Raw genomic sequence first — 15,727 nt, 5'->3', positions numbered from 1 at the left:
GGCTATGTTTAAGTTTAGAGTTAGATTAGGGTTGTTTTTGTTTTTTCTTAAATCTTTTTATTATGGTAAATACATGTTACATAACAATTACCATCTTATCTGTTTTTAAGTGTACCGTTCAGTGATATTAAGTACTTCATATTGTATGCAACTATCACCATCATCCATATCCAGAACTCTATCTTGCAAAACAGCAACTCTTTACCCTCTAAATACCTTGTTAGATTTAAAGTTTATTTTGTTTATTTAAGAGGTTTAGGTTTAGAATTAGGATTAAGATTAGGGGTAGGTTTAGGTTTAGGGTTAGTGGTAGGTTGTTACCATTTGGCTTAAGGATAAAATTAGGACTAGGGTTAGAAAGTTAGTGTTAGGGTTAGGATTAGAGTTAAGTTAAAAGCTACAATCGGTTAAGATAGGGCTAGAGTTTAGGTCAGAGTTTGGAATAAGGATAGAGTTAAAGTTAGAGTTAGATATAGAGTAATAGATTAGGTTAGGTTAGATTAGGTTAGGTTAGGTTAGGGTTTCGGTTAGGGATAGGCATAGATTCAGTTAGTGTTAGTGCTAGGGTTAAGGTTAAGGTTTGAAAGCTAAGGTTAGGTTTATGATTAGTGTTAGGTTTAGTATTAGGATTAGGTTTAAAGAAAAAAATCTATATTTGCACTACTTATCTTTTCATATAAGAGGCTCAGTGCACGAAATTCATACACTGGGAGGGAGCCCTTCAGCCCGGCCTACACCCTCTCACAATTTGGGAGCCCTCAGGGGATGTCCACCTGCTGTCTTAGGCCTGCTCCCCACATTTATTTAAAAAAATAAAAAAGAGCCGGGACCGGTTTGGCTCAATGGATAGAGCGTCGGCTTGGGGACTGAAGGGACCCGAGTTCGATTCCGGTCAAGGGCATGTACCTTGGTTGCGGGCATATCCCCAGTAGGGGGTGTGCAAGAGGCAGCTGATCGATGACTCTCTCTCATCGATGTTTCTAACTCTCTATCCCTTTCTCTTCCTCTCTGTACAAAATCAATAAAATATATTAAAATAAATAAATAAATAAAATAAAAAAATAAAAAAGAAACAGCAATGATGAGAATCATTGATTGGTTGCCTCCTGTACGTCCCCTATTGGAGATGGAACCCACAACAGGGCATGTGCCCTGACCTAGAATTGAACTGTGACCTCCTGGTTCCTAGATCCATACTCAACCATTGAGCCACACCATCCAGGCCAAGGTAAATGCCTTGGCCTTAGATATAATAATGGTTATCATACTCTTCCTCCACAAAAATAATACAAGCTTTACATTTAAGGAGCCTGTCACTCTACGCTTTCCCAACTCAGCCACCAACTTTGTAGATAGTTAGGGTGTCAAATCTCTCACTCTGGAAATAAAAGTTAAATCTAAAATATAAATCTCAGAGGGAAGGAGGGGGATGAGAAGAGATTAACCAAAGAAGCTATTGCATATATGCATAACCCATGGACACAGTCCATGTGGTGAAGGCCTAGGAGAAGGAAGCGAGGGGATATTAATGAGGGGAAAAAAGGACATCTGTAATACTTTCAACAATAAAGATAAACTAAAAAATAAAATCCTATATAATAAAAGCCTGATGTGCAAGTCAACCAAAAGGTGGAACAACTGGTTGCTATGGGGACAGGTGCTCAATGCAGGAGCTGCCCTCAGCCTGCAGGCCCTAGGCCAGCCAAGGCGGGTGCCAACAGCCAGCCCACCCCCTACACTCCCACCCCCGTCCTGATCGCCCACATCGTCACCCCAAAGATCGGCCCTGATTGCCGACCCTACCCATGCAAGAACTTCATGCACTGGGCCTCTAGTACAAATATAAAAGATGTTGCTAAAATAAAAAACTAAGACAGACTGTAACCTGAGACCAAAGTCATTTCTTGAGAAACTAAGGAACTACTCAACCATCATTATCAAATGATAAATCAAGACCAATTCATTAATGGTGCATTAACGAAGTCTCTCATGGATGGCTCTGTTCCCCAGGGCTAGCCCTCAAAGCAAACTATCAACATTAATAGCTTTAATTTTTGCAATCTGATTTGATTTGATGCAGTCTTATACATTTATTTGCTGCAAGTTCTAGAAAAAAAGAGGGAAACTAGGTAAAACTGAATTTATGTGACTTGATAGAGATGGCAAAGATGACTAAAAACCAACAGTTCACTGTATTCCTAATTAAGTAAAAGGAAATCTTCACAAGCTGAATAAATGAGTATCTCCAACTTGCTCAATGAGTCTCACTTTTCAAAAAAGTCTGGACCCAGGTGTGTTTTGTTCAAGATTCAGAAGGTTAATTGTAGTTCTCATTAACTTTATTCTGATCCATAACACCAAAGGCGACACAGGTGCACTCGGTGCCTGACAGTCCCTTGTGAGGGCAGTTGCTGCTTCCTATTCTCATGTTACTAAACATGCCTGCCACCCTACCACAGGACAACCACTAATCTCTATGGAACACAAGACTGTGTATGCTTTCAGGAAACAAAAGGGGGAGAACAGGACAAAGGGCTGCACCCAGAGCCCAGAGAAGAGGACAGTCACCCTCAACCCAACAAGGCCCAAGTTGTGACAACTCACTGTGAGTTTACTGTAAATTGTGTTTGTCAAGTGATTCTGAAACAATAACATTCTCCTAAACTGAGAATGACTATTATCCCACAAAATAATCTGGAAGTATTGAGGTTCTAAAAATGAGATCTTTAAAAGAGCTGACCTAATAAAGTGGTTAAAGTAAAGATCACTCATCTGAGAAATTCATCATAAACATTTACTTTCTCTTTGTTTTATCTTCCTTTTTAACATATTTTTTAATGTATTTTCATTGATTTCAGACAGGAAGGGAGAGGGATAGAGAGACAGAAACATCAATGATGAGAGGGAATCATTGATGGGCTGCCTCCTGCACACCCCCTACTGGGGGGATCGAGCCCGCAATCCAATGTGCCCTTGGCCAGAATAAAACCTGGGACCCTTTAGTCCACAGGCCGACACAGTTAATAACTGTCCTCTATGGGAAACTAATGAAAGCCATCAATAACACCTCTAAAACTCATATATCAATCTCTGTCATTTCTATGAACTGCTTTTGGTTTAAAACAAACAACACACACACACACACACACACACACACACACAAAAAAAAAAAAAAAAAAAAAAAAAAAAAAAAAAACCTAGAACACAACCTAAAAAGAGTTAAAAAAAAAAATATTCTTTGAAAAAAATAAATGCTCCATATGGATTAACAAAAATAAAGATTTTACAAATATCTTCCTTTGGGAGAAACCATTTCCCACATCATGAAGACTAAGAGCCCAACAGAAAGGCCAAGTGGTCATTCAGGTTTAAAGGATCTGAGGAGAATCACCTTTGCAAGACCCGCTCGGTGGGCTCCCTTAGACTCCATGTATGCGAGGTATTTGTTGAACTCCCGGAACTCCTCCATGGAAGGTCTGAAGGTCATGATCTTACAGCTGGGATTCAGCCGACTCTCCGGCTCAGCCACCTCCATGATGGCTGGGATGGCCTCTGCAGAGAAGAGGACACGGTCATCAGCAATGAATTATTGCTAAGGTTAAGGTTGGTGACCATTTCTCCCAAATGGCATGTAAGCTCCCAGCAGCATGTCTTTTAGTTACTCACCAATTCTTTCCACCACCCTATTGTTCTCTCATCTCTCTCTAGACTGCTATGGGGGAAAGAAACAAAAAAATGCCGCTTCTCCTTCCCTTTCTTTTCCTACCCACCTCCCTTCATTTATACAGGTACATGTGCCCAAATCCATGAGCTGCAGGATGAAAGTCTCACCCCTGTGCAGGATACACAGAATCATTTAGATCAGTCTCTTGCATAACTATCATGGCCTTGTCCACTACCACAGCCTGCATTGTACTTTAGGCTCCAACAGAACTCATCGATTTGTGCTTCTCTAAACAAGTATGGCTTTCTCTGCCTTTGCCCAAATTATTTCCTCCCACTGAAGCATCCTTTACCTGTTTCCTTACCTGGCAAACTCCTGCCCAGTGTCAAAATTCCCAATGCTTTGGAGCAGGCCTATGCGAACCATCTGTGTATTTCTACCTCCCCCTCTGCATTCCTCTTAAAGCAGTTACCTGTCCCATTGTCTGCCAGTTCCAACCACACAATGAACTCTAAGCTCCTTAACTACGGAAAAAGCAGGCTCTCCATCTCTTTAGACCCTGATATCCAGTCTGGGATCCAGCCTGGCCCATAATATCTGCTACAACACTACCTGCTAACTGAAGGAAGAAATGCCAAAATGTTTTTACTTATATAAAATGATACCAAATGCAGGAAAAAAGAAAGCATTGGTCCCAAACACAGGAAAGTCACTTAGAAAACAGGTTCATTTGTTTGACTGGTAAAGAATATAAATATCTGAGCAGTGAGAAAAGGGGAAAAGCCCCCAGATTACCTTTGCAGAAACATTTGTTACAGGGAAAGCAGCCCTACTTTTCCCGTGGCCCAAAAATAGGAGTGGCCTGAGTATTTCTCTAGGCAGAAGAAGGAGCCACTGAAGATGGAATTGCAAAACCAGACCAGGGATTACACCTGCAACCTTGGTATATCAAGACAACATTCAACTGAGTGCTACCTTGGCAGGGCATAAAAGTCATTTTTAAAACATACAAACCTGAGGTATCGATTTAGGAAAGATTTATGAAAGGGCTACAAAAATAAGTCTGAACAGTTTTCAATAAATACTTTCTTTAAAAAAAAACCTTACTTCTTCATTAATTCCAATTTTTAGGAAAATTACACAAAAATTTGAGTCCAGAGAGGACCGGGGAAAAAAATGTAACCAATACTAACTAATAATTCTAAATGAATAGGAAAAAAAGGATTGTTCTCCTATTACTCTGAATAATGCATAAACCTAATTTGACTCCTAAATTCCTATTAGTATGCAATATAATTGGTAAGGACACCCACACAAAACAACGTAAGAAAGCCATTTCAATAGTTTCAAAAACTTGCATTTCACATGATTGCTTGCTGGACTTGGACTGTTTCTCTCCAGAGGCCTGGGAAGGAAGAAACACTTTCTGGAACCTGAAAGAGCTACCTGAGTCTCCCAGGTCCTCAATGTTCTGACCCACCCCACCTGCCACATTGCCCACCACATGCCGCCTCAACCCATGGGCATCCACCTCAGGCAGGCTGCCTGGCCAGCCACACTGAACCACCCGTGTACCCAGGGATTCTCTGGCACCAACGGAGGAACTACATCACCATCAGATCTCCAGAGATCTCAGCTTAAATCATTTAGATATCTGGAAATTACCCATCTTAGTTTCAAGTATGAAAAACAAGGCCCAGCCATAGCCAGTTTGGTTCAGTGAATGTTGGGTCGACCTGCAGATTAAAGGGTCTCAGGTTCAATTCCGGTGAAGTGCATGTACCTTGGTTGCAGGCTTCTCCCTGGCCTGGGACCTGGTCAGGGCTAGTGCAGGAGGCAACCAATCATGTGTTTCTCTCACATCCATATTTCTCTCTTGTCTTTCCCTCTGTCTCCTTCTCTCCCTAAAAACCAATGGGAAAATATCCTCAGATGAGGATTAACACACAAAATTTTTTTAATTTAATAAGTAAATTAAAAATGGGGCCCAAAATTTGAAGTATTTTGACAATTTAGTATGCAAACTTTTTGAAATTATTCATAAAGATTCGCAATCACATATGAGGTATCAGTTATACTTTAAAAAAAAAAAAAAAGTTGGAAAACAGTAGCCACAACTATCTGCCAGTCCTTTAAGGAATGCAAAGAATATTACTTTAAAGAATTATGATCATTTGAACAACTTTGACAACTACCTGTCCAAAAGACCAGCTTGAGGGAGAGGGGTTTGCTATATTTTTATCCTATATGCAATATTTGGCACAGTACCTTGCACAGGTACTTAATGATAATTTATTCTCTTTAATTTTGGTACCAATACAGGGCTTCCTTGACATGCAAACAAATCCAAAAGTATTTTCAATGTCTACTAGATAACTTTAATTTTCCTCAAAAATCTCAGGTATTTAAGCAAATTATAATAAATACAATCATTATACACACACAAAGAAAAATCATAATCTGTTACCTAATGCTTCTCAATGACCATAAAATATGGTTTTAATAAATGCAAGACCAAACCCTCACCAATGTCCACAAAAATAAACTATTCAGGCCATGTTTTGTTTGGTTGGTTCATAATGCTTTCATTTTCCTCATCTTTCACTGCATGTTTCTTTCTATTTTGTTTCTGAATCCCACTAAAACTAGATATTTTCCAAACTTAACAGAAAGATATCGCCTAATTCACCCAAAACCCTCTCCATCCCTTAAACTCATGCCATATGGATGACCTTAATAATGAATATTAAAACTTTCCAAATTATCAAGTAATGAGCAACCATAAGTGAATATTCATCATCAACAATCTTGAGCAGGGCAGAGAGAAAGGAAATCCTCAGCAAAGATGAGAAACAAGGCTTGGTAAGCTTTTATAACTTAGACAGGAAAGAGAAAAAAATCAGGCTTGGAACAAAAAGATGAATCATAATGTGAAATGCAAATTCCACGTGGACAGAAGTCTCCAAAACACAGCCAATAGAAACCTGGGCTTTAACCAACATTTTAATAAAGGTTTTACTTTGCCTATGTGCAAATACATATTAATGTATAGGAAATTTGTATTTTCAACTGAGCCTTTTCTATTACAATGCAAAGTTTATTGTCAAAAAACTTTAATAAAGGAAAATTTCAAATTACTATTAATCCCACCACCAAGTTAAGATTCCAGTGTATATTTTCTAAACAGGCACATTTATAAACACATTTAAACACAATTGGGAGCATACATTGTATGCAATTTAGTATATTGCTTTATTTTCATTAAACGTCGAAGGTTTGGTCTTATCTAATGTTTTTAAATATTTTTGTAAGTTATGAATATCACAGCGTAGTGTTCAGTTAAAATACATACTTGAGTTCTTTCTAAGATTTACCTACCAAACTAGATGATAAAAGGTCAATATTTCAAGGTGGGACCAAATAGCACCACACCTTCTGCTAAGTGAACAAATGAAAACCACGGCTCTAGGGCTCAGCTCCCGTGATCACTGAACTGTGACACCCTCACCCAGCCAGCTCCTTAATTCACACACTCACAAATACTTACTGCTTTGCCTTGATCCTCTTGTTTTCATTTTAGGAATGTCCTTTTGTTTGTAACAAGTTGAGAAAACAAAACTAATGAGTGGCCAGCCTTAAAACTCAGTGACTGACCACACACCTGTACTGAGCTCAGCCAAGTAGGGTGAAAAAGTGAGTAATGGCCATTAGTGGCCCAAAGAAGCCTGGAAGACCTAAGGGAGAACGAGGTTTAGATTTTTCTAACCCTCCTCTGAGAACAGGCCTGAACTTATCAGCAGAAGGAATTTTTTTTTAATGGGGAAGGGAGTGGTATTATCCACTTACTTTCCATCAGAAAAGACTGAGATATAGCCATTGTGTTTCAAAGAAGGGGGAGGGGCTAGTAGAAATGAAGCATTTTCCTTATATTGTTTTAGAGCAGTGTTTCCCAGACTTTTGACATATGTGTACCCCTTCTATAATTTTCGAAATGCTCAGTACCCCTCATACTCATGAGAATGTACAATTAGGCGCAGCTAAGCACGGTGCAGTGCATATCCCCACCAAACTCCGGTGCAACAAGTACCCCCACCAAACTCTTCCCATACCCCTGGGGGTACAAGTACCACACTTTGGGAAACACTGTTTTAGAGCTATGCTGTGCAAACTCAGTCTGCAGTCCTACCCAATTTAGTGGATTATATCTACATTTTTATATGTAATACAGAAAAAATAAAAAATATGAGTACAGCAGAGCTGACAAAGTATTGTTTTGTGAAATCTTTGCTTCAGTTTTATATGTGTATATGTGTGTTGGGTCAGAATGGGTAAAATGTATTTTCTACAGTGTGCTCTGATTTTAATTTCCTTTTTTTCATATATGTAAAATCATTCATTTGTGGGGTTTTTTATTTTTGTTTTTGTTTTTCATAAAAAGACTTTATTGCTGAAACCGGTTTAGCTCGGTGGATAGAGCGTCGGCCTGCAGACTAAAAGGTCCCGGGATTCAGGTCAAGGGCATGTACCTTGGTTGCAGGCACATCCACAGTGCGGGGTGTGCAGGAGGCAGGTGATCTATGGTTCTTTCTCATCGATGTTTCTAACTCTATCCCTCTCCCTTCCTCTCTGTAAAAAAATCAATAATAATAATAATAATAATAATAATATATATATATATATAAAGACTTTATTAAGAAGGCTTTGGAGTAAAAAAAATAAAACTCTTGATACAATTTTCTGAACCCTTAAGTCAGCTCAGCAAATATATAATCAGTAATTTAGCTGTGTAAGATTAAAGGTCTGGCCGGAAGCCGGTTTGGCTCAGTGGTAGAGCGTCTGTCTGTGGACTGAAAGGTCCCAGGTTCGATTCCGGTCAAGGGCATGTGCATTGGTTGCGGGCATATCCCCGGTAGGGGGTGTGCAAGAGGCAGCTGGTCGATGTTTCTCTCTCATTGATGTTTCTAGCTCTCTATCTCTCTCCCTTCCTCTCTGTAAAAAAATCAATAAAATATATTAAAAAAAATAAAAGATTAAAGGTCTGTTACTTTAAAATAAAATATATTTTAGTTCTTAAAATTTATTCCATAATAAAATCATTAATTTGTACAAGTGCTTTTTGAGCATCTACACTCAGTGTAGTGCTGGTGAGACAATGGTGTGCTGGTGTGATTCCTATCTAATAACGAGGGAATATACTAATTGACCATCACTGTCACAAAGACTGTTGCACCCACAGCTGAGGCCAAGTTCCCTTAAGGAGCCTTAATGAGCAATCAACAGGAGGCTACGCCCTCCTCCACCCCTGTGAGGCTTGACAGGGGACCTCAGGCCATGCCTGCTGCCCTGGCATCAGGCTGGTGGACCTGAGGCCACGTCCCACCTAAGGTCCCCTAGCCGAGCACCAGGATGGGAAGCACACCTTGAGGTCCCCCATCAAATGGGAAGGTCCCCCATCAAAGCTTGATGGGGGACCTCAAGGTGTGCTTCCCATCCTGGTGCTCAGCTAGGGGACCTTAAGCTGCTCCCCCCACCACCCGCCCCAGTACCAGGCTGGGGGGACCTCAAGCCACGCCCCCCACCCAGTGGGGCTTGACGGGGAACCTCAAGGTGCACCCCCAGTGCCGGGGGGCGGGAGGGGGAGTGGGACTCAGGTCACGCCACCTGCCCAGCAGGGCTTGGCGGGGGACCTGAGGCTGCACCCCCCTGCCAGAGGGACTTAATGGGGGACCTGAGGCTGCACCCTCCTCCCGATGCCAGGCCAGCGGACCTCAGACCACACCTCCTGCCCCAGCACTGGGCCAGGGGACCTGAGGCTGCACCCCCCCTGCCTGGCAGGGCTTGACAGGGGACCTCAGGCCATGCTACCCATTCAGCGGGACTTGACGGGGTCCCCCTCAAAGTGCAACACCAGTGCTGGGTTGGGGAAACTCAGGCTGCATCCCCTGCCCAGAGGGGCTTGACGGGAGGCCTGAGGCTGCACCCTGCTGCCAGTGGAGCTTGATGGAGGACTGAGGCTGCCCCTTCCCTTCCACCTCCCCGCCCCGCCCGGTGGGGCGTGATGCCCTCCACCCAGCGGGGCTCAGACCGTGTACCCCACCTGACGGGGGACCTCAAGGCATGTCCTTTGCCCCATCTGGGATACCTCAGGCCAAGTCCCCCATCCTGGCACCAGGCCAGGGGACCTGAGGCTACGCCCCCTGCCCAGCGGGGCTTGACAAGGGAGGGACTGGGCGGGTCTGGATCTAGCCCAATGGGGAGGGGGGGAGGGGGGTAGCCGGGTCTGGGTCTCACATGATTTTGAGGCACATGTGGGTGGGTGAGGATTTAACTCTGGGTCCCCCTTTTAATGTGCACAGGCCACTAGTAAGTAAATAAAAGTACTTGATCTCTACCTTTATAGAATTCTTCTATTTAGGAGCAAACAATAGAATAATCACATAAATAAGATTATAAACTGCTAAGTGTTATGGAAGGAAAAGCTTAGGAAATTAGGATATTCACTAGGGAAGATGACTTAGATCAGGGAACAGATGGGGTGACAGGTCAGGATTCTCTGAGGAAGTACATTAAGCAGAGACCAGAATGATGTAAGAAGTGGGAAGGAAAGTCTGCCTGGTAGCAAATAACAAAGGCCTGTACAGTGTGAGGAAAAGACTACTTAGAAAAGGCTTTATGGAGCATGGGATAGGAGACAATAACATGGGAATTTCAAATGTCCTCAGGACAATGAGAAAGACCTGATTTGCATTCTAAAAGCTCACTGAATAGAACAGAGAAAGGACGGAGACTGCAGGAGGTACAGAGATGTTGGCAGGTGGAGACTAGCAGACTGAGATGATATATATTTAGGAAGCAGGCATGACAAAATCTGGTGCTTGTTTGGCTGAGGAACCATGAGGTGTCTGTGATAACTCCTGGTTACCCTGGTGAGCAATGAAATGGGATGAGATGCATGAGAAACCCAGGAGAAGCAGAGCTGAGATGAAAGATGTTCAACTTGTTTTGTTTGTTTTTTTGTGTTTTTTTTACATATTTTTTAATATATTTTTATTGATTTCAGAGCAGAAGGGAAAGGGAGAGAGAAATGGAAACACCAATGATGAGAGAGAATCATTGGCTAACCAGTTTGGCTCATTGGATAGAGCATCAGCCTTCGGACTGAAGGGTTCCAGGTTCGATTCCAGTCAAGGGCATGTACTTTGATTAGGGGGCACACCCCCAGTAGGGAATATGCAGGAGGCAGCTGATCAGTGTTTCTAACTCTCTATCCCTCTCCCTTCCTCCTTGTAAAAAAAAAAAAAAAAAAAAAAATTCTCTCTCTTTTTTTTTAAGAGAGAGAGAATCATTGATCAGCTGCCTCTTGCATGCCTCACACTGGGGATATAGCCCACAACCCAGGCATGTGCCTTGACCTCCTGGTTCATAGGTCAACTCTTAACCACTGAGCCACTCAGGCAGGGCTGGGGTTCAACTTGTTAAGAGTTAATATGTAGCCGAAACAGGTTTGGTTCAGTGGTAGAGCGTCGGTCTGCGGACTGAAAGGTCCCAGGTTCGATTCCGGTCAAGGGCATGTACATTGGTTGCGGGCACATCCCCAGTAGGGGGTGTGCAAGAGGCAGCTGGTCGGTGTTTCTCTCTCATCGACGTTTCTAGCTCTCTATCTCTCTCCCTTCCTCTCTGTAAAAAATCAATAAAATATATATTTTTTTAAAAAAGAGTTAATATGTAGAGATTCCAAATTAGTAACTGGAACTGATGGAGATATTGAAAAAAAAAAAAAAAAAAAAAAAAAGGAAGTCAACACTATTCTGCTCCATAAATATTTGCCACAGTAAAGTATACAAACCTATCAGAATCTAGAATAAATGTAATAAATGTTAAAGATTCTATGGAGCAGCCGTTCATAAATACCATAGTAGCTAAAACCACTGAGTATCTGAAAGTATAGAGCTACAGAGCAACTAAGCATTCACATTCAATATACTCCTCTTTCATGAAATGGTAGGGAATCACTTGTCTACTACCCTGTTTCCCCAAAAATAAGACAGTGTCTTATATTAATTTTTGCTCCCAAAAATGCGCTAGGTCTTATTTTCAGGGGATGTCTTATTTTTCCATGAAGAAGAATACGGTACACATTTATTGTTAAATGAAAATAAAGGAAATTTATTACCTGTATACGGTACAGTAGTACAGTAGTTGTCAACACAAACCAGACAAACTGTGAATCCTACAGCATCAAGAATTTACTCATTTATTCAGTGACAATCATGTCATCATCTTCTGGAACATCATCATAACAATCCAATTTCTGAATTTCCTGGTGAATTTCTTGTGACTCCATTTCTTTCAGAATCAGTGAACCAAATCTCTCATATTTAGCCTAGGGGGGCCTTATTTTTGGGGGGATGCCTTATATTTCACTCAGAAGGAAACCTGTAAGTAGATCTTATTTTCGGGGGAAACACGGTATGTTCATGCTATATGTTCTACATCTAAAATTTGAGGAAATGAACCCACTACTAGGCAGAATAAACCACCCAGCAAAAGTAAAACAAAAAGCAAATATAGCAAACAGTTGTGCCAGGAAAAACTCTGTAGTACTATAAAACATACAAATATACTAGTAAGGATGCTTCTCAGGGGGCTAAGGGAAATGAGTTATTTAGCAGATACTTAGTTATCAAACCTTAATAGTATCAGATGAAAGATTCTGTTCCTTAGAATCAGCTCAATTTCAATACCAGAAATGCCATCCCTAGGTAACCAATGGGTAAGTATCCTCACCGTTCCCTAGATATCCCTATATAAGACAGAGACCAAATTTAATAAAAGCTTTACATTAAAGCTATAGTCAAATCTTATTTAGTTTATTAAAACAAACAGGTTACACCAAAACCAGTTTGGCTCAGTGGATAGAGCGTCAGCCTGGGGATTGAGAGGTCCCAGGTTCAATTCTGGTCAGGGGCATGTACTTTGATTGCGGGTACATCGATGTTTCTAACTCTCTATCCCTCTCTCTCTCTTCCTCTCTGTAAAAAATTAATAAAATATTTTTTTAAAAAAAACAGGCTAGAAAGAAATTTACAAAAATGAAAATGGGCAATTACTGCTGATTTTTCTTTTTCCTCTAAATTCTCCTGTTTCCAAATTTTCTTTTGTTTTTTGATGATTAGTTATTTTTAATTTGGGGATTTTTTAAATACGTTTTTGCTGTTGATTTCAGAGAGAAGAAATGAGAGAGATAGAGAGATAGAAACATCAATGAGAAACATCAGTGGGGAGTGCAGGAAGAGACTGTATTAAAGTCATACACCAATGGATGAGGACAATGTAGGGAGGTAAGGGCAGAGGGTGGGGTGGGAACTGGGTGGCAGGGAGCTATGGAGGGAAAAAGGAGAAACAATTGTAATAATCGGAGCAATAAAGATTTATTAAATTTTTTTAATTAAGGGAGAGAGAAACATCTATCAGCTGCCTCCTGCATACCTCCTACCAGGAATTGAGCCTGCAACCTGGACATGTGGGCATATGCCCTGACTGGAAATTGAACCAGTTACCTTATGGTTCATGGGTTGATGGTCAACCACTGAACCACTAGAACTAGATTAAAATATATATTTTTAACTTTAGAAAAGCAATGGATTAAAGTCTGTTAATGTGAAACAAACCTCCAATTTAAATTGCACTCATAGGGGGGATAGATGGCGATGGACATAGACTTGACTTGGGGAGGTGAACACACAATACAGTGTACAGATGTGTTGTGGAGTTGTGCACTGTATAATTTTACTTTTGTTTATCAGTGTCACCCCAATAAAGTCAATAAAAAGGGAGAAAAATTAAAAAGTAAATTGCATTCAATTACCAAGTCTGTGGAGTGCTGTAAAGATTATGTGCAAACTTTACATAACACCCTAAATTGGGAAAAAGAGGGCCTAAAAACTCTGAACCCCCACATAATCTTAATACATTCCTAAACAAAGTGGGAGGTGAGGGTGAAAGGGAACTGGAGAGGAGGGAAAACTAGAGTAATGATCTTAAAAGAGAACAGAACCCTAGCTGGTTTGGGTCAGTGGGTAGACTCTACAACCTTCTGACTGAAGGGTCTCAGGTACAATTCCTGTCAAGGACCCATGCCCAGGTTGTAGACTTGATTCCCAGTAGGAGACATGCAGGAGGCAGCTAATCAATGATTCTCTCTCATCATTGATGTTTCTATCTCTCTCTCTCCCTTCCTCTCTGAAATCAACAAAGATATATTTTTTTAAAAAAGAGAGAGCCCTGGCCAGTTTGGCTCATGAATAGAGTATCGGCCTGGGGACTGAAGGGTCCCAGGTTCGATTCCGGTCAGGGGTATATACCCTGGTTGCGAGCACATCTCGGGGGTGGGGGTGGAGAGGAAGGGGTGCAGGAGGCAGCTGGTCGATCCTTCTCTCTTATGGATGTTTCTAACTATCCCTCGCCCTTCCTCTTTGTAAAAAAAAAAAATCAATAAAAAAATATTTTTTAAATTAAATTTAAAAAAGAGAGAACCGAGTGCTTCAAAGTAAAAATGAACCTTTAAGAATTAAAGCCACTACTTTTCAAGCACTACACTTCCCAATTAAATTAGTAACCGTTGCCATAGAAACGGTGAAGCAGAGTTTCCCGAGATTAAAAAATACTGCAAATTCAAGTGGGTGATATAGGGCAGAGTTTGGTCCGATCCTAGGTGAACAGAGCCTACCAGAAACTTTCGCCGAGATATGTGTGGGTCAGCTGCAACTTGCAACCTACATCTCCCAAGCGGTGCTTCAAATAACACCTCGCGCGGTGATTTACCAAGTGCTAAAAAAAAAAAAAGTTTGCCTTCCCTTCTTCCGGAGGAGGAACCAGACAAAACCCCTCCCAGCCATCGCACACAGGGAACGCCAGCCAGTGCAGACGGCCTCCGAGTTCACCCGGAAAGCATCCGAATCGAGCCCCGCGGGGTTCATTGGCGGAGCCCCGAATAAAAACCCAAACTCGAGCTCAGAGCCCCAGCCTAGCCTGGCCTGGCTCCCTCCTCCACCCCGAGCCATGTCCCGTGTGCCTGGCATTCCACGCGACCCGGTTACAACTCCTACTTAGTAAGCACCCACTGTCTACACCGCATCGTGGTGTCGGGCACTGCAGAAATGGCCCCATGCCGGGGGGGTAAAAACCAAAAGGACAGCCGGGGGGGTGAGGAGGTACCCCAGAGCCAGGCTAGCAGCCTGCAACGGGGTGCTCCGGGGAGGAGCCCCATCCTCACCCCGCGGCGGTGACAGTCCCCAGGAAGAGATGTGGCCCCGAGAGGCGCAGCAGGCCCCGCTTCCCCCCCCCCGAGTCCGCCGCCGCGGACCCGGCTGAAAGGGGAACCGAAAGGAGCTGGCATCCCTGGACCACCCGCGCGCTCCCCTGCCCCGAGGAGCGCGCCCCCGGCTCCGGCCCCGGCGGAACACCCAGCGCCGCACCGAACCCCAGAGGGCCGGCGCGGGCTGTCACTGGCTCCGCCTCCCTCCCCCGGCGACCACGGCCGGCCGGACGCTCCCTCCCCAGCCTGACAGTCCCGGCGGCGGCCGCGGACCAGGCGTCCCAAGATCCCGCGTCTCCACTCGCCCGGACGGACGCCGGCAACCACTGTGCCCCGCGCGGAGGGGGGCCGTGCCGAGGCGGGGGGGCGGGGGGGGAGGTCGCCCGGGGCCCTCCCCGGCCACCCCCATCCCCAGGACTCCGGAAAAGCGGTTACCTGCCGCGCGGGTGCGGTGAGGACACGGCCCGGAGGAGGAGAACTAGGAGGAGGAAGACGGCGGACCTCCGGCTCGGAGATTTGGGAAATTTGGGAGACTTGTTCCGCACTGGGTGACAGCTGCTCCGCTGCGCACGCGCACCCCGACTCCGACGCCGCCGATCCCTCCGCCGCCGCTCCGCACCCTCCCGAGCAGGAGACGGAGGCGGCGGAGTGGACGGCGCGCGCGCGCGCGCGCACAGCGCTGGCCCGCCGCCCCTGAGCGAGGGAGCGCGCGCGCGCCCTCACGTGACCGCCGGGCCCGGCCTTTC

General features: G+C 43.5%; 1 protein-coding gene across 4 annotated transcripts in view; it reads right to left on the bottom strand.

The window, feature by feature from the left end:
* Window positions 1-15,649, bottom strand: part of KDM4C (lysine demethylase 4C) — a 276,437-nt gene extending 260,788 nt beyond the window's left edge. For 3 of the 4 annotated variants that reach the window (XM_084899580.1, XM_084899582.1, XM_084899583.1), the window contains exons 1-2: window positions 15,417-15,649; window positions 3,392-3,552 (exon numbers count right to left, since the gene is read on the bottom strand). In XM_084899580.1, coding sequence (XP_084755706.1) covers window positions 3,392-3,535 — 144 coding nt within the window. In that variant the 5' untranslated portion in view covers window positions 3,536-3,552; window positions 15,417-15,649. Of the gene's footprint in view, window positions 1-3,391; window positions 3,553-14,393; window positions 14,495-15,416 lie in introns of all 4 variants that reach the window. The other variant, XM_084899581.1, reaches the window with a different exon arrangement.
* Window positions 15,650-15,727: the final 78 nt, after the last annotated feature.

The sequence above is a fragment of the Pipistrellus hanaki genome (genome assembly GCF_964339955.1).
Source record: "Pipistrellus hanaki genome assembly, chromosome: 11".
Taxonomy (NCBI): Eukaryota; Metazoa; Chordata; class Mammalia; order Chiroptera; family Vespertilionidae; genus Pipistrellus; species Pipistrellus hanaki.
Note: the sequence above shows the minus strand (reverse complement) of the source record. Positions and strands in the feature narration are given on the sequence as shown.